Source organism: Martes martes (genome assembly GCF_963455335.1).
Source record: "Martes martes genome assembly, chromosome: 12".
Taxonomy (NCBI): Eukaryota; Metazoa; Chordata; class Mammalia; order Carnivora; family Mustelidae; genus Martes; species Martes martes.
In genome coordinates this window covers 75,363,478-75,386,637 of record NC_137900.1, presented here as the reverse complement: position 1 = coordinate 75,386,637, position 23,160 = coordinate 75,363,478, and the positions used below count along the sequence as shown (strand labels likewise).

General features: G+C 39.1%; 1 protein-coding gene across 1 annotated transcript in view; it reads right to left on the bottom strand.

Moving 5' to 3' along the window:
- HSDL2 (hydroxysteroid dehydrogenase like 2) overlaps positions 1–23,160 on the bottom strand; it is a 52,647-nt gene that overhangs the window by 17,220 nt on the left and 12,267 nt on the right. The window contains exons 4-8 of the mRNA XM_080819892.1: positions 19,964–20,078; positions 14,182–14,285; positions 13,400–13,498; positions 4,134–4,328; positions 1,058–1,129 (exon numbers count right to left, since the gene is read on the bottom strand). Coding sequence (XP_080676018.1) covers positions 1,058–1,129; positions 4,134–4,328; positions 13,400–13,498; positions 14,182–14,285; positions 19,964–20,078 — 585 coding nt within the window. The remainder of the gene's footprint in view (positions 1–1,057; positions 1,130–4,133; positions 4,329–13,399; positions 13,499–14,181; positions 14,286–19,963; positions 20,079–23,160) is intronic.

Below are 23,160 nucleotides of genomic sequence, written 5' to 3'. Positions count from 1 at the left end.
TAAAAGAAAGCTGCCATTTTTATTAAGTAATTTCTTAAATATCTAAAAAATTTGGACAAAGAAAAAATATAGAAAAGAGTAAGCCAGAAAAAAGGTTGGTGCTAAAAACACTGCAGTGTAAGGTTCTATAAATCTGTAAGAAGGTATAGAGGAAATCTGTTCTTAAGTTTTCTAGCAGCCATGTAAAGAATCTGTGATCGCTTAGGAGATTTGCAGTGTCTAGAAGATAAAAATAAAGTAAGGGTCCAGGAGAAACACAACTATTCTTGTTAATAAACCATGAAAGATTCTTCTCAATGGTATTTATTAAAGAATGTTTCTTCTGGGGGCGCCTGGGTGGCTCAGTGGGTTAAGCCTCTGCCTTCGGCTCCGGTCATGGTCCCAGGGTCCTGGGATCGAGCCCCACATCGGGCTCTCTGCTCAGCAGGGAGCCTGCTTCCCCCTCTCTCTCTGCCTGCCTCTCTGCCAACTTGTGATCTCTCTCTCTGTCAAATAAATAAATAAAATCTTTAAAAAAAAAAAAAAAAAAAAAAAAAAAAAAAAAAAGAATGTTTCTTCTGACATCTTTCAGTAAGCTAGTGGCATAACGTCAAACACAAAGACTAAACTCTGGACCAATTATAAAAACAAAATAAAGTAAAACCAAAAGCTCCTCTGAAGTTAATTTCTCCCCTGAAGTACTCAAACAGCACAAACTCTGAGAATGGTGTTAGGTGTACTTTGATGTGACACATTTTTCCTCAAAATGAAATAATACATCAACATGAAATACCTAAAGACAGTGCCAAGGAAAAGAAATAAAACCTTAAAAAGGGTTTGTTTTCTTTTTAGAGTTTTTAAAAAAATCAAATTGAAAAGAATATGTTAAGAACTTCTTACTGGGAGAAGGAAAAGACAACCTTCCTTGCCTGAATTAATTAAGCCCACATACTACTTGTCTAGTTTGAATCACAAAATGTTTTAAAAGCATAAGGCAGAAATGTCCAATTTTATATTCTGAAAGAAATACATAGTTAGCATCTTTATTTTCCTACATAAAATATGGTCTACATCTTACCATGTGATTCCACTTTCTTGATAATTGTATCTGGGTGTTCATCTAAGAAGAAATCTGGTAACAAAGGATGGCCTGGAAAATTGACCCCAAAAATACTCAGGTTACTATGACAACATCAATACATTAAGATTTTAACACCTGTTTAATGAACATTCTATCTGTTTTTATTGTAATGGTCATTCTAGTGCAATGGAAAAGACTCCCATGAGAACTGTCCGACTACATGACTTTCACAAGGCTAAAATACTTTTCTCATCATCAAGTTATCCTCCTCTTCTATGGCAAATTTCATCTCTAAAATCCAAACAAAGAGCCACCTGTTATGTTAAGCTCTCAACTTCTCTCCCAGGAGGTTTTGCCCCCTCCTCATCTATCCATGCAAACCTTCTGTCCTACATCCCTCCAAAGTGCTCAGGACTCATTTCTTACCTGGCCTCCTGAGAGAAGGGGATTCCTCATTAAGAAGGACATGTTTCCCATCTCTCTCTCTCCCTCTCAGAAGATTAAAAAAACTGGAGGTCAGGAATGCATTGGTCTTTATTATATCCAAACATTTATCAAAGTACCTATTCATCTTATGTTCTCAGCACTTAACAGGATTTTTAATCTTAAATCAAATTTAAGATTTTGTACACAATGACTCTGTGTCTTTAAAACCTAAACTGATAATTACACTGTCCAGGACCCAGAAGACCTGGATCTGGTTCAGGTTCTGCCACTTATTAGCTGACTGCTCTTACACAAAGACTAATCTCTGTGAGCCCGTTTTTCTTGTAAATATTAACTACTGAATACTGCAACTGTGTCATATGCCGGGCACTGTGCCAAGCACATTACACACATTATTGCATTTCGTTCTTACAAAAATCCTGTATGGAAGCTATTGTTTCCTTAATTTTACCAGTAAGGAAAATGAAGGGGCGCCTGGGTAGCTCAGTTGGTTAGCAACAGCCTTCGGCTCAGGTCATGATCCTGAAGTCCCGGGTAATCGAGTCCTACATCGGGCTCCCCGCTCGGCAGGGAGTCTGTTTCTCCCTCTGACTTCTCCCCTCTCATGTTCTCTCTTTCATTCTCTCTCTCTCTCAAATAAATAAAAAAATCTTTGAAAAAAAATAAGGAAAGTGAAGCTCAGAGAAAGCAGGTGACATGCCTGAAGTCGCACAGCTCGTGAGCAGCTGGGCTGGAGTCAGAACCTGGCTCGTCTTCTCCCAAACTCCATGCTCTTAATCCCTAAACAACACTGCTTCCCTCACAGGACTGCTGTGAAGGTTTAAATAGATCATGTATATAAAACTGTGCTGGGGATGCCTGAGTGGCTCAGGGGGTTAAGCGTCTCCTTCGGCTCAGGTCATGATCCCAGGGCCCTGGGACAGAGTCCCACCATCGGGCTCCTTGCTTCTCCCTCTGGCTGCAGCTCTCCCTGCTTGTGCACCCATGCTCTCTCTGGCAAATAAATAAATAAAATCTTAAAAAAAAACAAAACTGTTCTGTAAAACTGTAAAGAGCTATTTCATTCAGTTCAAACTGAAGAGACAGGGATGACACAAATATAAACATGTACAAGTGCAACCTAATGAATATATTTAGAATACACTTCTGCACCAATAAAGAGAACTCCTGCTTATGGCTATATGGTCTATTATTTTTTTAAATCATTTTATTTATTTATTTATTTTAAAGATTTTATTTATTTATTTAACAGAGAGAGATCACAAGAAGGCAGAGAGGCAGGCAGAGAGAGAGGGGGAAGCAGGCTCCCAGCTGAGTAGAGAGCCCGATGCGGGGCTTGATCCCAGGACCCTGGGATCATGACCTGAGCTGAAGGCAGAGGCTTAACCCGCTGAGCCACCCAGGTACCCCTATACTGTCTATTATTCAATATAGATTATGTTTCACACATAAAGTAAGAATGCCTGATCATCATCGCCATGACCTACAACTTTAGAGAGGAAAAATGATTTCTGAACAAGGCGGCCTTCTGAGAACTTCTCAAATCACACTCTTGGCAAAAGGCAGACTGGATGCCTTCACCATCCAGCAGTAAGCTAGCTACTCTAAGAGACTGCACTTAAGAGAAAAACATTTGGAAAGAGTCCATATTCCTAGAAAGTTTTCATAGAGACGTACTCCTCTATCACCTAATCCTTGAATAAAGTCTTTACTCTGATTTTAAGATCAACTTTATTTTTATTAATTTTTTATAAAGATTTTATTTATTTACTTGACACAGACAGAGAGCACAAGCAATGAGGAGCAGCAGAGGGAAAGGGAGAAGCAGGCTCCTTGCAGAGAAAGGACCCCGATGTGGGGCTTGATCCTAGGACCCTAGGATCATGACCTAAGCTGAAGGCAGATGCTTAACCAACTGAGCCACTCAGGCATCCCCAGCGCAGTTTTATATACATGATCTATTTAAACCTTCACAGCAGTCCTGTGAGGGAAGCAGTGTTGTTTAGGGATTAAAAGCATGGAGTTTGGGAGAAGACGAGCCAGGTTCTGATTCTAGCTCAGCTACTCACGAGCCACTCAGGTGCCCCTTAAGATCAACTTTAAAAACCAATTTTCAGATGCGCCTGGGTGGCTCAGTCATTAAGCGTCTGCCTCAGGTCATGATCCCAGGGTCCTGGGATCCGGCCCCGCATTGGGATCCCTCCTGCTCCACGGGAAACCTGCTTCTCCCTCTCCTACTCTCCCTGCTGTGTTCCCTCTCTCGCTGTGTCTCTCTGTCAAATAAATAAACAAAATCTTTTAAAAAACCAACCAAACAAACAAAAACAACAAACAACAAAACCAAAAACCAATTTTCATTTTTAGTTTCAAGATTTGGAAATGGCTGATATGCCTTCTGTATCTGTACATCACTTAAAAAGGCCTCAATTCACTTCAGTTTTTCCTTTCTCTCTTTCTGAAGCTGTGTTGGTACGGTCTTCCCCTTCATCAGGAGGATAGGTTTTAGAAGAACATATTAGCTTTACGATTACACAAACATGGCCACAAAGCATGTGTGTGTTCCTTGCAGGAAATGTAGAAAAATGCATTACTACTTTTAAAAACTTTTAAAAACTGGAAGCATTACCTGGTTTAATTGCATAGATGTCAAAATTCTTTATTCCTTCTTCTCTTAAGATATTTTCATCAACAATAAAGTTTCCAGTAAAACTCTTTGGCTTTTTAAAAATTGAATAGGCAGCATCTGCAATGATATCAACTTTTCTACACTGGCTTTCAATACCAGATCCTCCCAGCATATCCATCGCAGCGGTGTGGATGGCTGCGGAGAGAACACACACATAGAACTCCAAATGAAACAAGACTGTGGAACGAACAAACAAGGCAGCTGATCTTTTTATTTCACAGGTGATGAGAACAAGAACCAGAGAGCTTCAGGGATTTGGCAAATGTTCTGTTGACATAACTGGGTAGAACACACAATCCTTACTCTATACAACACTGCCTCATAAAATAGAACTCCTTTGTGAGACTCACAGCAAAATTCAATTAGACTTCTGATTTAGAATGCTCAAGAATTTGCATATGATTCTTCAAAGAAAGCCAGAAAGATGTAACAGAAAAAGCACTGAGCAGTAAGGTTAGTGGGATTTTTATGCCAACTATGTTGCTTTTTGGCAAGGCGCTTAAACTCTATGGAGCCTCAGTTTGTCTCTAAATATGGACCTCATTCCCTAAATTTATTGTCTTACCCCTCTATTAGAATACAGGGGCAGAAGGAGAGGGAGAAGCAGATTCCCCATTGAGCAGGGAGCCCCAGGACCCCAGGATCATGACCTGAGCCAAAGGCAGACACTTCACCAACTGAGCCACCCAGGCACCCTTGTTTTAGGTGCATGTGATTTTTAAATTCTATGTTTTTTTATGAAGTAATTTGAAACTCTACCATTCATTGTACACTATTAATTATACATTGTCAAAATTGTGAACAGTAACTTATCTCAATTTACTTACATATATTTTAGCTTGTATTTCAAACAATGAAAAAGTCAACTTGTTTAAATGTACTTTAGGTTTCAATCTCTAGTAATTTAAAGTTCTCTCCATACCACTGTTAACCATCATTTTAAATCATTACATATTGGAATAATTTACATGATTCAGTCCACAAGATAAAAACTTTATAGCTTTTGAGAGCCAATAACCCTTTTTCATTCATTCAACATACAGTGATTGAGCACTTACTCTAAGTCAGGCATGACTTTAGGGATTGGGGACAAATGAGTTGATAAAACAGATAAAAGCTCCTACCTTCATGGTGAAGACATTCTAGCGTACAACCCTACTTCAAAGGCAGCACAATTAACTTGGGCAATTTCTTAAAAGCACTGAGTCAGAAAATATAACCCTACCTTATAACTATAGTTTACCACGAAGAAAATTTTTGCTTAGCCAGTAGTTCAAGAGATCTGGTTTTGCTCTTGATGTGATACCTTATTAATAAAAAATGACAACTGGGCACCTGAGTGGCTCAGTTTGTTGAGCGACTGCCTTCAGTTCAGGTCATGATCCTGAAGTCCCATGATTGAGTCTCGCATCCGGCTCCCTGCTCAACAGGGGATCTGTTTCTCCCTCTGACCTTCCCCTCCTCATGCTGGCTCTCTCTCATTCTCTCTCAAATAAATAAATAGAATCTTATTTTAAAAAAATAATAAATACAATTAAATAAAATTTAAAAGAGCAGCTAATATTTATCAAGTGTGTCCTATGCTGGGCATGCTGCTACATACTTTACATAAGTTATCTGAATGAATTCTATGAGGTAAGTACTGCTATTATTCCCATTTTATAGAAGAGAGCACTCAATGCACAAAGGGGTTAAATAACTTGTCCAAGGTTACAGGAGCTAGCATTCAAACACAGCTTGACTTCCGAGCCAGGATCTTAATGAAACTAAAGGATCATACTTTGGTAACCAACATTCTTAGAGTTCAGTTATCTCACTCCCATAAACTGTAGAATTTTTCTTTTACTTTTTGAGAGAGCGCCTGCATGCACAGAGATGGCGGGGAGAGGCCAAGGGAGAGGGACAGAGAGAATTTCAAGCAAGCTCCATGCCCAGTGCAGAGCCCAACATGGGGCCTGATCTCAGGACCATTAGGACCCAAGCCGAAATCAAGTCAGACACTTAACCGACTGAGCCACCCAAGTACCCCAACTTTAGAATTTTTCTAAAAATATTTCATTATAGGGATGCCTGGATGGCTCAGTCAGGAAGGCATGCGACTCTTGATCTCCAGGTCATGAGTTTGAGCCCCACGTTGGGTGTAGAGATTACTCAAAATAAACTTAAAAAAAAATTTCAATACAGTGCATTTTAAACTATACGCGTATGCACACACTTTAGTCTCATATAAACTATATGAATGGTAAAAGAATTTTTAGAAACTCCAAATTAAGAATATGTCATGGATGTGTACATGTGCTGTATGTGTTCCTATGTATAGACACATACATACAACCTAAGAACAAAGAGCGGTTTCCCCAAACAACCTATCTTTACTTCATTAATCTTTCTACCGATGATACAAAGAAGGCACAGATGCTCAAAATCAGGAACTAAGTCAGAGTTATTTTCAACAAAGGTTTTGCAATGTCATAGGCTACCCTAATAGGGTACAAAATTGACAACAAAAGAAGCAGGTTCACAATAGGATACATCAAATGAAAACTCAATGATGATTTCTGAAGAAGAAAAAAAGCAAAAATTTTAATGAAACCTAATTTGCCTTGGATCACAAGAATCCTAAAGGTGAGCCTAAAACTTAAGCATTAATAAGGAAAAAATGGAGAAGTATCTAATAGCTTCCAACTGATTCTCCTGATTGCAGGCTGCACAAAACACACAGTAAGAAGAGCCTTAAAATCAACCTAACATGGGTGGCTCAGTTGGTTAAGCATCTGCCTTCAGCTCAGGTCATGACCTCAGAATCCTGGGATGGAGCCCCCTATGCCAGGCTCCCTGCTCAGTGGAGAGTCTGTTTCTCCCTCCTTCCTCTGCCCCCTCCCCATGCTCTCTCTCTCTTCTCAAATAAGTAAAATCTTAAAAACCAAAATCAAAACAAAAACACAGATGTCCTTTCACATAAACATATAGAGTACATATCAGACTTAAAACATCAGCATTGCCTTTGACTCCTCCTCTGGAAAGAAAGCCTGTCTCACCTCTTTAGCACCTGTCAGTTGGGAGATTACTTCTGGTTCCAGCAAGCATAAAGAGCTGCTCTATACAGTCTAGGATGAAAAAACATGTTTTTTTTAAGTAGAAGCCTCACAAATAGCCAGGAGCCTGGGCACACTCTGAAATCCATTTTGCCTTAGTCATGAATAATGCAGTATCCTAGCAAGCGCTCCTGCCTCTCTCTCCATGATCTCACACGTCATCCTACATTCAGATGCCAAATTAAACTTCTTAAACCTCATCAACAACCCTATCACTCCACTGTTCCTATTTTCCCTCTGCTCTCCTGCTTCTAAAATTCTGAAGTGGCTCTGTACTGAATACAAGTTAAAATTCAAGCTCCTAAACTTGGCAGTCAAGATCTAGGGCTTAGTCATCCCCACAGCAACTTCACACCTACCCAACCTTCCACCCAATTCTTCAAGTTCAGTGGGAAATAAAAAGTCCATAATTTATCTATCATATAAACACCATTATCAAATTCCTTGACAGTTCCACCAAACACATGGTATTTTTTCCTATACCATAGTCTTCATTGTTCCCTTTGCCAGGAATGCCTTGTCCAATTCTTCTTCTTGCTAATTCCAAAATCCCCTTGAGATCCTATCGAACTGTTAATTTTTATTAGAAAGCCTCCTTTCCTGACCTCTAACCAGAACTACACAAAAGTATCTCTTTCAAAAGTATCCTGTACATAATTCATCATGTCGTGTATTACAAGTAACAGGACTGTAAATTCAGTTTACTCTGGCATCAAGTCTAGGCCCCAAATAATACCAATGGTTCCAAGATGTCTAGTAAAACTTCTAAAATGAACATCTCAAAGCTACAGCAAAGATGATGGAAGTGAACTGATTTCTCTCGTCAGTCCTGGTGGTGTCCTCCATGTTCATGGTCATGCAATGTTCTGTTCAGAATATCTATTTTGGAGCTAGGCAGAAGGTAATCATACTGTGCATTCATTAATTCATCAAATATTTACTGAATGTCTACAAGGACTACAATAAAATGAACAAAGCAGGGGCGCCTGGGTGGCTCAGTGGATTAAGCCTCTGCCTTCGGCTCAGGTCATGATCTCAGGGTCCTGGGATCGAGCCCCGCATTGGGCTCTCTGCTTGGCGGGGCGCCTGCTTCCCCCTCTCTCTCTGCCTGCCTCTCTGTCTACTTGTGATCTGTCTCTCTCTGTCAAATAAATAAACAAAATCTTAAAAAAAAAAATGAACAAAGCAGATACTATCTCTACCTTTAAGAAACTTTCATTCTAGCAAGAAAGACATTAACCAAGTTATAAAATCAATAGTTCAATTACAAATGTTGTAAGTAACATGAAGGACATGTAGAGACTACTAAATCCAGGGGTCAGTCCCCATTTTATAAGAACTACCAGCAACATTTGACACAATGAATCACTCTTCTTCCTTGAAACATGTTCTTCAAGTGGCTTTCAGGGCATCATACTCCAATTTTCTTCCTACCTTACTCTGCTATACAGTTCTGCTTTTTCTCCCAATTAGTTTTTCTTCTTCTTCCCCATCTCTGAATGTCATAATGGCCAATGGTCCTTTCTCTTCCTATATACCATTTACATGTTGATAACCCACAAATTTCTATCTCTAGCCTGGACCTCTCTCCTGACACCCACACTTGCAAATCCAACTGTCTACTGACCATATCTACTTGGATGCACAAACACAATGCCCCCAAATGAATTCCTAACCCTGCTCCCTAGCCTGCCCCCTCTGCAGCTTTCCCTATTTATTGGTTCCACCTTCAAAATACAGCAGAATCTGACCACTCTCCACTGCTTTTACTGCTATCACCCCGGTCACCGCTACCAAGATATACTGTCTAGGTAACTGCAATAGTCTCCAACCTCATCAATTTCCTGTTTCTCCCTTTGACCCTCAAGAATTTATACCGGCCCCTTCCTCCCCAACCCAGTGGGGACCAAGGTCCAGTGCGGAGAGTCCCTCCTCCTGGGGGAAATGGGCGTGGCCAAAAAGAGTCCGCCCCCCTCACCCACAAGTTCCTGGGGAACCTGGTGCTTAACAGTTCCTAGACTACCTGATTTCTGGGTCCGGGGAGTTTCAAACATAGCAGAGCAGCTCCCCGCTGGGATCTACTGAAAGTCAGCCCCCAACACAAGGGTTTTAAAAAAACAACAACAAAAAAATCTTTTTTTTTTTTTTTTTTTTTAAGTAGGCTCCACACCTGAGATGGGTCTTGAACTCAAAGCACCTGAGATTAAATTAAGAGAGGCTTGTGCTCTACTGAGTCAGCCAGGGACCCGTCCCCGACACCCCCTCCCCCTCAGTCTATTCTTAAGAGCATCCAGACAGATCCTTTAAAGTACCATTGCGTCCCTCCGCTGCTGAAAACCTCGTCAAAGGGATGCCTGGGTGACTCCGCTGGTTAAGTACTCAATTCCTTCTTTCTTTTAAGATTTTTTTTACTTATTTGATAGACAGAGACATAGTGAGAGAGGGAACACAAGCAGGGGGAATGGGAGAGGGAGAAGCAGGCTTCTGGCTGAGCAGGGAGCCAGATGCAGGATCGATCCCAGTGACCTCAGCGGAAGGCAGATGCTTAACAACTGAGCCACGCAGGCGCGCCTAAGTATCCAATTCTTGATTTTGGCTCAGCTATTGATCTCAGGATTGTGAGATCCAGCCCCATATCAGCTACGTGCTGTGCGTGGAATTTTCTTGAGATTCTCTCTTCCCTCTACTTCTGCCCCTACCCGCTCCTGCATAGGTGTGCACACTCTCTAAATTAATTATTTAAAACAAAATCAAAACAAAACCCTGCAAAAGCTCCCCATTTCACTCTGAATAAAAACCCAAGTTTTGGCAAGAACCTACAACATCTGCTCCCCATTTCCTTATGGGCATCATCTCATTTTCTACTCTTCTCCCCTAAGTCCAGCCACATTGGTCTTCTCCCTGCTCTTTGATCATGCCAAGCATGCTCACCTCTTAGGACCTTTCCCCTGGCCATTTCCTCTGCCTTCAATGCTTTCCTCAGATACCCTATGACTAACACATCACCGAGGGTAACTCCAGCACCCCCTTCAAGTCTATGCTCAAAAGTCATCTTCTCGGGGTGCCTGGGTGGCTCGGTAGGTTAAAATCTCTGCCTTCGGCTCAGGTCATGATCCCAGGGTCCTGGGTTCGAGCCCCGCATCGGGCTCTCTGCTCTGTAGGGAGCCTGCTTCCTCCTCTCTCTCTGCCTACTTGTGATCTCTCTCTCTGTCAAATAAATAAATAAAATATTTTAATAAATAAATAAAGAGTAAACTCGAAGGGTAAGATCTGCACCCCCTTCACCTTAGTACCCTTAATCCCATGTACACAGGTTAGACATAATAAATTACCTGTGTATGCACAATGAATAAATAGTACAGAGAACTGTACCTGGCATATAAAAATGTTTGGAAGATGAATGAATAGAAAATGACAAGTAACATAATAGAGGTATAAAAAAGGGAAAATACTATGTTAGGACTTCGTTATCTGCAAGAGCTCCCTTTCAGACTAACTTCCTTTCAGCAACGACTGAAGTGGGAGAGGAGGAGGTTGAGAACGGATGAGAAGGAAAGAAAGCTGAAGAAGAGAAGACACAGTAAACTGTGAGCTTTTAAAGTTTTTAACTGTGATCCATAATCAGTAACACCTTTTATTGACATGACTAAGAATACATAATACCTACCTATACACACACTCACAAATACAAATCTATTCCTTTATATATGAAACAATATTGACAATCTGCAATGCCCCCTAATATTTTCTATCTTATTCCACTAGAAATAAAACAACAAAATTCTGACTGCTACCTTCTAATTCAATTTCACAATCCACAAAATTGATTTCATGACTCACCAATGAATCTTGACATGCAGTTTGAAAAACACTACAGAAGCACTTTTTCACTTTCACCTTTTGCCCCACTGCAAAGAATATCATTCTCTAGAAAATCTTAAAGGAACTCTGTCTGCTACAGAAACATAAGGGAAAATGAAGAAGCAGTAAAACATGGTTCAGATCCCACAGTGGGCCAGGGAAGAAAGGAATCTCGGTCAAATAGCATTCGAAAGGAATTTTAAAAAATTGATCCTTGGAGCCCTTAGAAGAAAAATAGTAACTACAGAGGTGGCTGCAATGGCTAAATTCTCCTGAAAGTTACATTAACAATATGCCCCCATGCCCCATACATTCTCACCCACAGCCTCCCTGTTCCCCCCTCCCCTGGCATCAATACCTTGGGTCATTGGCCCTGCTGGGAGTGGTAAAATCCCTTCACCCAGCAGACAGCAGAGGCGAACAAAGATAAGATAACCCTCAAATGTCCCCAAGTTAGAACTCTGGGTTAGTTTCACGTTGTTGTCTGTAGCAATTCAGTTCAAGAGTACCCCAGAGCTATAATACTTTGCAAAAATGCTGGATTAAATGTGTTTTCATGACCAACTCTTACCAACCTCATCATCCATTAGCTGAAAAGGCTAAAGAAGTATCCACAGTGCCCTGCACAATGTATCCACATAATAACTGTCCAATAGGTATTTGTCGAGCAATAAAGGAATAAACAAAATAATTCCAGAAGAAAAAAATAGGAATAAACAATACAAAGGTCCTTTAGACAATAAAGAAACATATTAAAAGACACGATGGGGAGAAACAGAAAAATCCAGAATGTTGGAAATAATATAAATGACCTGGTTTTTCAAGAAATCAGAGGCAAGGAAAAAAAAATTAAAAGTGTTAACGACTATAAGTGAAAAACATATCACACAAATATACTGTGTGAAATTTTTTTATATCCTGATTTGAATAAACCAACCTCGGAGAAAGTGTTTGAGACACATGGATAGAGCTGGAGAGTATAATGCTAAGCAAAATAAAGTCAGAGAAAGACAAACAGCATATGATCTCACTCATATGTGGAATTTAAGAAACAAAACAAATGAACAGAAGAAAAAAAAAGAGACAAACCAAGAAACAGACTCTTATTTGACAGAGAATGAGGGTGAGAGCATAAGCAGGAGGAGTGGCAGAGGAAGAGAGGGAGGTAGAAGCAAACTCCCTACTGATTTCCATCCCAGGACCCAGATATCACGACCTAAGCCAAAGGCAGACGCTTAACAGACTGAGCCAACCAGGCGCCCAAGAAGCAGACTCTTAAGTATAGAGAACAAACTAACATTTACTAAAGGGGAAGTGGTTGGAGGCATAGGTGAAATTGGTGAAAGGCATTAAGTGTACACTTATCCTGATGAGCACTGAGTAACACAGAGAATTGTTTAGTTACTGTATTGTACACCTGAAATTAATATAGCAATGAATGTTAACTATACTGGAATTAAAACAAAAAATAAAAAAGGCAGGTAGTTGTTTATAACTTTAAAATCCAGAAGCACTTTTTTTTTTTTAAAGATTTCATTTTTTTATTTATTTGACAGAGAGATCACAAGTAGGCAGAGAGGCAGTCAGAGAGAGAGGGGGAAGCAGGCTCCCCGCTGAGCAGAGAGCCCGATGTGGGGCTCGATCCCAGGACCCTGGGATCACGACCTGAGCCGAAGGCAGAGGCTTAACCCACTGAGCCACCCAGGTGCCCCCAGAAGCACTTCTATACCCTAGCACAAAAGAGAAAATATAATTTTTTTAAAAACTACCATCTAGTATTGTGGCTGCCCCAACATGAGACTTACTAGAATACTTTGCCTTCCCCAATCTTCCCATGCTTGTATAAGCCCTTCAGAATTCAATTACTTCCATATTTCTTCCATATTTCCGTATTTCCATACTTCCATATTTCTCCCCAACCTCTAAGTTTTAACAAGAGAGTTCAGGAGTGCCTGGGTGGTACAGCTGGTTGAGTGTATGATTCTTGATTTGGGGTCAGGTCATGATCTCAGGGTCATGAGATCAAGCCCCAAGTCTCTCTCTCTCTCTCTCTCCCTCTGCCCCGCAACCACCCCTGCCCCATACTCATGACTGTAGCGCGCTAACTCTCCCTTTCTCTCAAAAAAGAAAAAAAAGAAAAAAGAAAAAAAAGTTTGTTTCCCACCTCAACCTACCTACCCAAGATGTATCTCAAAGTGTCAAGGACAATAAATGAGACTCCAATCTGGATTTTTTTTTTTAAATACATACCTGTTTTTGGCCATAATGCATTCACTGCAATTTCACCCTTAAATTCTTCTGCCATTCCAAGCACACACATAGACATACCATACTTAGCAATGGTATAAGCTGAAAGAAACCACAAAGAAAAGTGCTTAATTAAGAAACAACTCTCTGAGTATAAATAACCACTTTCTATGGCTACGCTGCTAGTAAAACAAGAACAAAAAGTTGCAGATTTGTTTAACCTAGTCAATTAAAACAGAACTTCTTTCAGCTTTGCCCTGTGGCTTTCTAATTACCTGTCTAAATTTTAGTGAATTATGTACAAAGAAGTAGTATCTGATGTAACTATTTTAAAGGAGTCACCTCTACATAAATCTTGAAATTCAATGCATACTCACCTCAAATTATTTGTTTGCTGTGAAAGGAAAAGTACTTCATAATTTCAAACCAACTTTATTGAAGAATAAGTTATATACAATAAACCACACCCACTGAGATGTGAGGGAGCTTTCTGGAACAATGGAAATCTGTATCTGGATTTGGGTATTGGTTATACAGGTGTATACATTTGCCAAAACTCTTCAAACTGAACCATTAAGATCTGTGCATTTTATTGAATGTAAATTATACTTCAGTGGTTTAAATTACAGGTCAAAGTTTAAGCATCTAGTTTCGAAAGTACTATTGATTCTGCATAGAAAAGTTAATGTTGAATGCTATGTAAAAATTGTGATTACATCATAGAAACACTGATTTAATGCAAAACAAATTAACCAAACAAATCAGCCCCTCAACCTACCACCTACCACAGTGCTGTTTGAACCACATGGGATCTAGGTTCAGCGGTGGGCTGAGATTGAGGATATGAGCAATTTTACTCTTTTTCAAGTAAGGAATACAAGCTTTAGATCTAAAAGCAAAAGAAAACACATCAAGTTAATAGATTTCTAACAACTTCCCCACTTCTCAAAATTATTATATTTATTTTTAAAGATTTCATTTATTTGAGAGAACTTGCACAAAAGCAGAGGGGCAGAGGGAGTGGGAGAGAAAGAATCTCAAGCGGACTTCCGGCTGAGCACAGAGCCTGAAGCAGGCGCTCAGTCTTCCAAGCCTGAGATCATTACCTGAGCCAAAATCAAGAGTTGGTTGCTTAACCAACTGAGCCACCCAGGCATCCCTAAGATTATATTTTAAAGTACTTCTACAAAGCAACTAAACCTGGTCAGCAATCTGTAGGCTACTTTTGTTTGTTTGTGTTTACTTTCCTAAAACGAAGGTAGGAAAAGCATTAATTTTCACTTTTTTGAATCTTTACTTAATAGCCTGAAAAAATGATCTGCTTGATGAAAATAATCAAATCCTTGGCACATTAGCCTTAACTCCACCTGAAGCTATCCTCAACTACATCCTTCCAAATCTCCTCTCTCTCTCTCTCACACATACACACACACACACACACACACACACAAACACGCACGCGCGCATAGTTTTCAGCAAGTTAATGACCTTGCCAGCCAGCACAGGCAGTACTATGGTAAAGAACATGGTGCTCGGGTCAGACAGAGTGGGGTTCAAATCCTTCTTCTTCCCCTTCATCAAGTGATCTCAGGCAAAATATATTCTAATTCTCAGTTTTCTCATTTGTTTAAGTGTTGGTAATACCTGCTACCATCTAGGACTGACCAAGGGATTAAAATGAAATGATAAATATTAAATACTTAGAACAGTACATATGTTAAACATGAAATAAACAACTGCTATTATTAGTATAATGTATACTGATTTATTTCATCTTAGTAGGTGTGGTATTCCTACTATGCTGGAACTGTAATTTAATAACACAACTCCCAATACATTCCCAAATTTAGTTTGCACCAATATGCAATGCAGTATACCTTCAAGATGATTATTTAGTTTTTATATATATTTTTTAAACTATTCAAAATGGTAGGTAATTTATTTTTTTTAAACTTAGGTTCAACATTTTTAATTTATTAATGATTAAGCTACACTGTGTTATTAAGCTGTAACATTGTGTAGCTTAAAATCATATAGCTTTTAGTTTTATTTCACATTCAGTAATTTCTAGGACTTTGAACTAGTTGATTCTTGTTGGTTTTTTTTTTTTATTAACAAATGTACAACATTCTTATTACCATTTGCAATGTCTTTTCAGGTCTAGAAACCAAATACAATCAATATCACTAAAAGGTTTTATACATGTTGTTTTTCCTTTCCAAAAGTGCTTCACTTTCATGGGAATGAGCTGGGGAGGGGAAAACACTATTACAGCTGATATTTATTAAACCAATGAAGCTAAAATCTCCACAGGAAAAACCAAATCTATTCCAAGCAATAAGACCATGACTACATTTTACATCCAAGGAAAGAGCTCATTTCAATTACATTATAAACATGAGCTTCCCCTTTGATCTTTTAGACAAAACCTTTCCATGCATTCGCCTGACTGGACCTCAGCATTCCTAATCCTAAATCAGCTGCATTTTTAAGAGCAACATGCTCAATCTTATGTATTAAAGACAATTAGCACCACACTTAGATACTAATAACTTCAGCTTAATAAAGCTTACTGAAAACTTACTGCATGCTAGGCACTGCACTTATTACTCTTCCATGAATTATTTTACTTAATTAGGCTCACAAGCTCAATAGGCATTTAAGTAAATGAATAAAGTGAGCTGGGTGTAGGGGAAAAAAAATTCACTGTTCAGAAATGCAACTGAACTTTATTATTCAATTTCTATAAGCATTTAACGTGATACAAACACCTATAACACTGGAGATTATATATTTAAAACTTAAAAATGCAAATTAAGGGTTTGCCTTCTATCTCATCTCTGCCACAGGGCCCTGGGTGCCAGGGATCAGGAAACAGCTCTAGATCCTCGCTGAAACCTCCAAACAGGTCAGCTTTTTGGCCCTTGCCCCCACTCTCTCCCAGACGATGCTTCTCAGGCTTGCCTGAGAAAATAATCTACTCTTTCCTTCCATGAATAAATGGGTGTTACTAAATAAAAAACAAAATAAAAATTAAAATGGAAATGTTTCATTATCAATTTTCGCTTTTATAACTTGTAACTTTCACAAAGGGCCAAAAACCTGACACTTTGTCCTTGATCGAAAGGGCAACATCAGGTCTTCTCATTTGGCATTGCAATATGCCTTTAACTGGGAAAAATATTTAGTATTATTTAAAATATAGCTGTTCCAGGGGCACCTAGCTGGCTCAGTCAGTAGAGCATGTGACTCTTGATCTCCGGGTCATGAGTTGAAGTCCCACATTCAGCATGGAACCTACTTTTAAAAATAAAATAAATAAAACAAGATAAAGTAACAGCTGTCCCTAAATCAGGAACTTTAACAATGAATAGAATCTTTGCTTTAAAAAAGGCTTTTTATTTTAGAGTATCTCTTCCTGAGACATTTGTAGATCTGCTATTCCAATGTACTCATATCTAGTTTTTAGTACATTAGTGCCCTACGGCTTATATGTTCCATCAGTAGTTCTCCAACTATGCATGTAGCATTCATTGAGAAACGTACCTGAACAAAGTTAGTTCATTTTCTCACAGTTTGAAAATCAGGGGTTTTTTTGCTTTGTTTTGAACTGAACCTTCAAATCTGTAACTGCAGGAATGTAGTTTAAGCTATCAGTTTCATTTTTGGAAAATGATCCTGGTATAGGAAAGGGGCCAAGTTGTCCTTGCCAAATGGGTTTTCCAAAGACGTAATTTCACAAGGAATGAGCAATGAGAATCAGACATTTGTGTTTAGTTAGTCATAATGTCGACTGATAAAGCTAAGTCTTTGATCCAATCTTTGTATGGAAATTCAGTTGAGAATTCTCTCAGGAGTGGCAAAAAACAGCTGATTTCTTTTAAATTAAAACCAAAATCTTGGGGCACCTGGATGGGTTCCTCGGTTAAGTGTCTGCCTTCAGCTCAGGCCCCACTTAAGGCTCCCTGTTCAGTGGGGGAGTCTGCTTCTCCCTCTCCCCCTGCTCATGCTCTCTCTCTCCCTCTCTCTCTCATACACACATACACACACACACTCACTCACTCTCTCAAATAAATAAAATCTTTAAAAAAACAAACAAACAAAATCTCTTCAACAATACAACACAGCCACATAATCTTGTTACATAGCAGAAGGTCATGTTTCTAGTTGACATTAGTAAAGCAGTTAACTGTGGTTCAAACCATGGAAGTGTGTTTAATTCTTAAAATTTGTAACACAGTCCATTTTTAACTTTTTAAAGCAAGAGCAATTCCCAATGAACAATACGATGACCAAAATTATTTTCTGCATCTCCGTGAAACATTTCTACATTAGTTTAATAAGTTTAAAGCTAACACTGACCATTCATGACAGCTTAAAGTTAACACTGACCATCGCAATAGCACTGACTACAATTATGGTTACTATGATTTTGACAAATCTGTATTAAACTTCCTAAGATGTCTCTCAATGCTTAACAAGTCATTTCCATGCTCGTGTCATGGGTAGCAGTCTAAACTTTTTTTTAATCACGTCAAATTACTCCTGACACCTTAGGGAAATAAAACTTGGTGAGTAGAATGTTTATATCCATGGCTTCATCATCTACAATCGAAACCGTCACAAATGATTTAATTTCTCACAAATCATGTCCTTTTAAGCCTTAATTCAACATGCTGAGCAACAGTATTCCTGCTTAGGTTTATATTTTAAATGCTTGTTTAAATGAATGTTTGTATTTAATCAAAATTCTTTCACGAAGTTACCATCTGTAAAAGGTTTTGAGGCCCAAATAATTTCTTCATGTAACACAGGACTGCATCACAGCGCAGCACTGCTGGTTTTATTTGAAAATAAACACAAATCCTACTGAGGTGTCAGTCCTTTTTCTATATAAGTTTTTTCACCACAATCTTTTCTGTATGTTTGCCACAGTTCTTACTATGGTTGGATTCACTGTGGTTTCCATTCAATAGAGATAGACATTACATACTGAATTTATAAAAATATGCCCCACGTCTACGAAGAAGTAAGCTCTCACTCATTTTACTTGAACATATGGCGCTCTTGGCATATGTCTTATCTTCCCACTTCAGACAAGACACATGGGTATGAGAAATATTTTACTTCCATCTTTAAGAAAAACAGCAGGGCAAGCGCACAAGATAAAAATGGCAACTTTTTAGCACGTCCTCAGTTTCAGGTATCTAGGAGTCACACTGCAAATTAACAAAAGGCTAAAGCTAATGTCTCTAATGAGCCAGTCCACACTCAGCCACTCTGCTATAGTGCCTAACTGTTACCATGTGGGTATGCTGTGGCCAGATTTTCCAATGCTTCAAGAAAAACTAGGAATCTGGAATTTTGTGTAAATCTGATCTTTTTCATATGCACAGCTAATAAAATTCTGAGCTAATAAAGGTGCTAATAAAAACAAATTGTTTTACTCTGTTAGGGCCCAGTTTTGCAGACCCAACAAAATATATCTCTAAGAGGAAAGTCCCAGATTAACAACAAATTTTACATTTAACCCTCACAACCAATCCTGCGACATACTTCATGGTCCCCATTTCACAAACGTGGAAAAAGAATCTGCAAGAAGTTAAGTTACTTGAAAAAAGTCATGAGATAGCACATACTTAAAGGAGTCTAACTCCAAAGCCCAAGGTCTTAATCAGTCCTAACCCATTTTATGTATAACTGTAAGGCAGGTACATGTAAGATACATGCGGGGACAAACAAGTTCTATGCTGATCTTTCCTTACGTCCACATGAAAAAATGATAGAACCTGAGAGTAAACAGATAAAAAATGGACAAATAAGAGTGGATTGTCTGACCGATTCAGAACAGATCACAACTACATCTGGTTTCATCCTGTATCCTGTATTCACCCTAATATCCCCCAAGATAGCCTTAACCCTCTGTTACATTAAAATGTGATTCATAGGGGCACCTGGGTGGCTCAGTGGGTTGAGCCTCTGCCTTCAACTCAGGTCATGATCTCAGGGTCCTGGGATCAAGCCCCGCATCAGGCTCTCTGCTCGGCGGGGAGCCTGCTTCCCCCTCTCTCTCTGCCTGCCAATCTGCCTACTTGTGATCTCTTTCTCTCTCTGCCAAATAAGTAAGTAAAATCTTTTAGAAAATGTGATTCATAGACAATTAAACTAATATAACAATTATGTTAACTACACTGGAATTAAAATAAAAAACTTAATAAAAATAGAAAAAAATGTGGTTCATAATGAGCTTCCTATGATTTATATAACTATAACCAGTGTTTTTCAGAGAAAGCAAAGACTATTGCTGATTTGAATACTCAGAAGAGTTGGCACGCATTCATGCAAATGTTTGAAAACGTTTGAGCTATACTTCAGACTTTATTAGATTCACAGAGAAAGGAGCTCTGAATAAAACTATTTAAAATACCATTTAATGACTTGGAGCACTTTAAAGCCTTTATAACAACTGACGAGGTTTTAAACTGTATTGCTAATCTGGTTCAAGTCTGTTCACAACAAGTTCTCTGAAAACACATTGCAAGATTCTCCCCGACCACTGTAACTTACGTCAGAAAGGTGCCTCTGGTGTTGACATTCATCATCAAGTCCACTCTCTTTGTAGGTGTTTCCAATGTGCTGGTCAAACTAATAGCACTGGCATTATTCACCAAAACATCAATTCCTGTTTTCAAATAACCAACTCCCCATTAATGGAATTTTAACTTTATAACAAAAAGAAATAAAAACATTCATTCTATATAATTGAACCTTAAGTTGGTTCACAAATACTTCTTTTAGATAATATGACTGACAATATACCAATGCAAGCAAGATTTGATAGCTGTGGCGAAACACCCAAATGATTTTCACTGGCACAATGGAGAAAGCCAATTGCCAGAGCTCCACCTGAAACCACAAGGAGGCTTAGTCCTCAGTGGTTTGTAGCTTCTATTCCTACTTTGTTCTCTTACCTCCTGGTCTTCTCTCCTTATCTCCAAGAGCCTTAGGTTAACTTCCTAAACGTTATCCCTTCTCTCTAGCATCTTCCCAAGGCCCTCCCCGCTTCCAAGCTCACTAGCCTCCCTTACTTTAATAAAAGAGGTCCTTCCTGGTCTTGGGAACTAGGAAAAGAGAAAAGACCTAGAATGAATTTTCAATTCTAGACAAATCATCAAAGTATATCAAGTTTGTTTTAGTAATTCATACACAAAATTAATCTAGAATAATGATTATTTATTCAAATTCTGTCCAGTCCCTCATTACATAACATAATCTTGTTTAGAAGTTTAATTATAAGTTTTAGTTACAGGTTTAGTTAAATAATGTTAAATGAAAATAGTAAAATACGAAAGTATCTTAAAACACTTCTCTGTTTCTCCGTGATTCATACTTCTTTTTAAAGGGCACTTAATAGTCAGTTAAATAGAAATATCACAACTTCTATTGTGGGCTTAGACTGTTGCAATAAACATTTTCTGTTGTCCTCTTTACCAAGCCCCTCTCTCGCAATACATGGATAATGTATTTTAATCCTAAGCACCCTTTCTTCATATATGATATTATAAAATCTTGATCACATACTCATTCCTCAATTTCCATATTCTTTTGTATAAACTCTGTTGCTAATGTTTTTTCTTTTTTTTTTAAGATTTTATTTACTTTTTAAAAAGATTTTATTTATTTATTTGACAGAGAGAGACACAGCGAGAGAGGGAACACCAGCAGGGGGAGTGGTGGAGGGAGAAGCAGGTCTCCTGCCTAGCAGGTAGCCCTATGGAGGGCTCGATCCCTGGACCTTGGGACCATGACCTGAGCTGAAGGGAGACACTTAACGACTAAGCCACCCAGGAACCCTCCTAATGTTTTCTTAAAATGTGTCCTTAGGACTAACTTCGGATTCAACAACATTACATCTTATAACTTCATTATAACAAATCTCAACTCAAGCATGTCATCCATATATCTGAGACAAGTTCTAGATTCTGTGACTACCAACCTCCTAGACTGAACATAATGATGGCCGTCTTCACAAATAGCAACGACCTATGAAAACCATATTTTTTTAAAGATTTTATTTATTTATTTGACAGACAGAGATCACAAGTAGGCAGAGAGGCAGGCAGAGAGAGAAGAGGAAGCAGGCTCCCCGCCAAGCAGAGAGACTGATGTGGGGCTTGATCCCAGGACCCTGGGATCATGACCTGAGCCGAAGGCAGAGGCTTTAACCCACTGAGCCACCCAGGCGCCCCATATGAAAAGCATATTTAAATCCAGGATACACTTGTCAATCCACAAAGCTATGAGCTGCTCAGCCACACCACTGAAAGGTAATCAGCGAGTGGCTACACCACTACATAGGCACTCTGCTAGGGCCTGGGAGGCAAGAAAGATGATGCTCACTAAGGAAGCCAGGTGGGAGCAAAGCAAATTGAGGAGAGGTCTGAGTGAGAGGCTGGCTGATGGGTATATACACCACCCTGTGTAGAATTACCCTCTTCAGAGAGATGAAGCTAGTAAGGGTTGATCCAATCAATAGATTTCTTAAGCAAATTCAGACTTTATTGACTTCATCTCTCTCACTATGTGGTAACAAGTGACAAGGATGTTAGCAGAGCAAACATCTGGGCCCAAAAGCAAAGAAAGTAGATGAGAACTGGGGATATACTGACACAGTAAACTATGTTTGACTTGCCAGTGATAGAGAAAAAAATAGTTCTAATTAAGAGGTAGGTCAAAATTTCTAAACTCAGATGGCCCAAATTAAAATGGATCAGGGAACAATAGTGAAAAGTAAGGCACAAGCCAAAAAAAAAAAAAAAAAAAAAAAAAATATATATATATATATATATATATATATGTACATGCATGCTGCAGGGGGAAAAAAAGGTTGCAGGAAAGAATGACTCTGTGGTTTATGAAAGAACGTAATTTACTCAAGACCTGGAAAACTTTGAAGGTGAGGGAAGGCAGGGTGATAGGGAGCACCCTGTAGCAGAGCACCCTGAGGGCACAGGTTTGAAAGCATTATCAACTGCTCAGGATTTTGTTAAAGACCATTCTCCAGCAGAGAGAAATATCAGGAAAAAGTAAAGTCTTCCCAAAAGGCAGAATTCAAAGCCCCAGAGAATCCCAAAACAGAAGGCCACAACGGTAGCAACCACAGTATGGAACTAAAACCAAACAAACAAAAAAAATAAAGGCTTGGCATCTTCATGGAAAAAGAGCACAGAGGGAAAGAAAAAAAAAGGAGCAACTTATGAATCATTTCCTGTAAATGTGGCATCCTTAATAGTTATGAGAGTGCCAACTGAGTGGCTAAACAGAATTCCCTCTTCATTGTGCACTGTTATGCCAGGAAAGCAGAAACTGATGGGTAAAAGGAAAGCAAAAAATTTAAATACAACAAAGTGGATACTAAGGAGGAGGAAAGGAAATCTTAGGCAAGACTTAAAGGCAGAGGTAACTCCACTGCAAATCTGTAAATTTATCAAGAAGACAAGTGTGTTTCAGATGATCTTCTCAATAATAAGTAGCAAAATAGGGGCAGGGCCTGGGTAGTGATGTCCTCTGAGCATCTGACTCTCGGTTTTGGCTCAGTTTGATCTCAGGGTTGTGAGGTCAAGACTGGGTTGGGCTGTGCGCTCAGCACGGAGTCCGCTTCTCTCCCTCTTCCTCTGCCCCTCCTCTGTGCGCCCACGTGAGCACACACTTTCTCTCTCTCTCTAATAAATAAAAATCTTAAAACAAAGTAGTAAAATGTACTG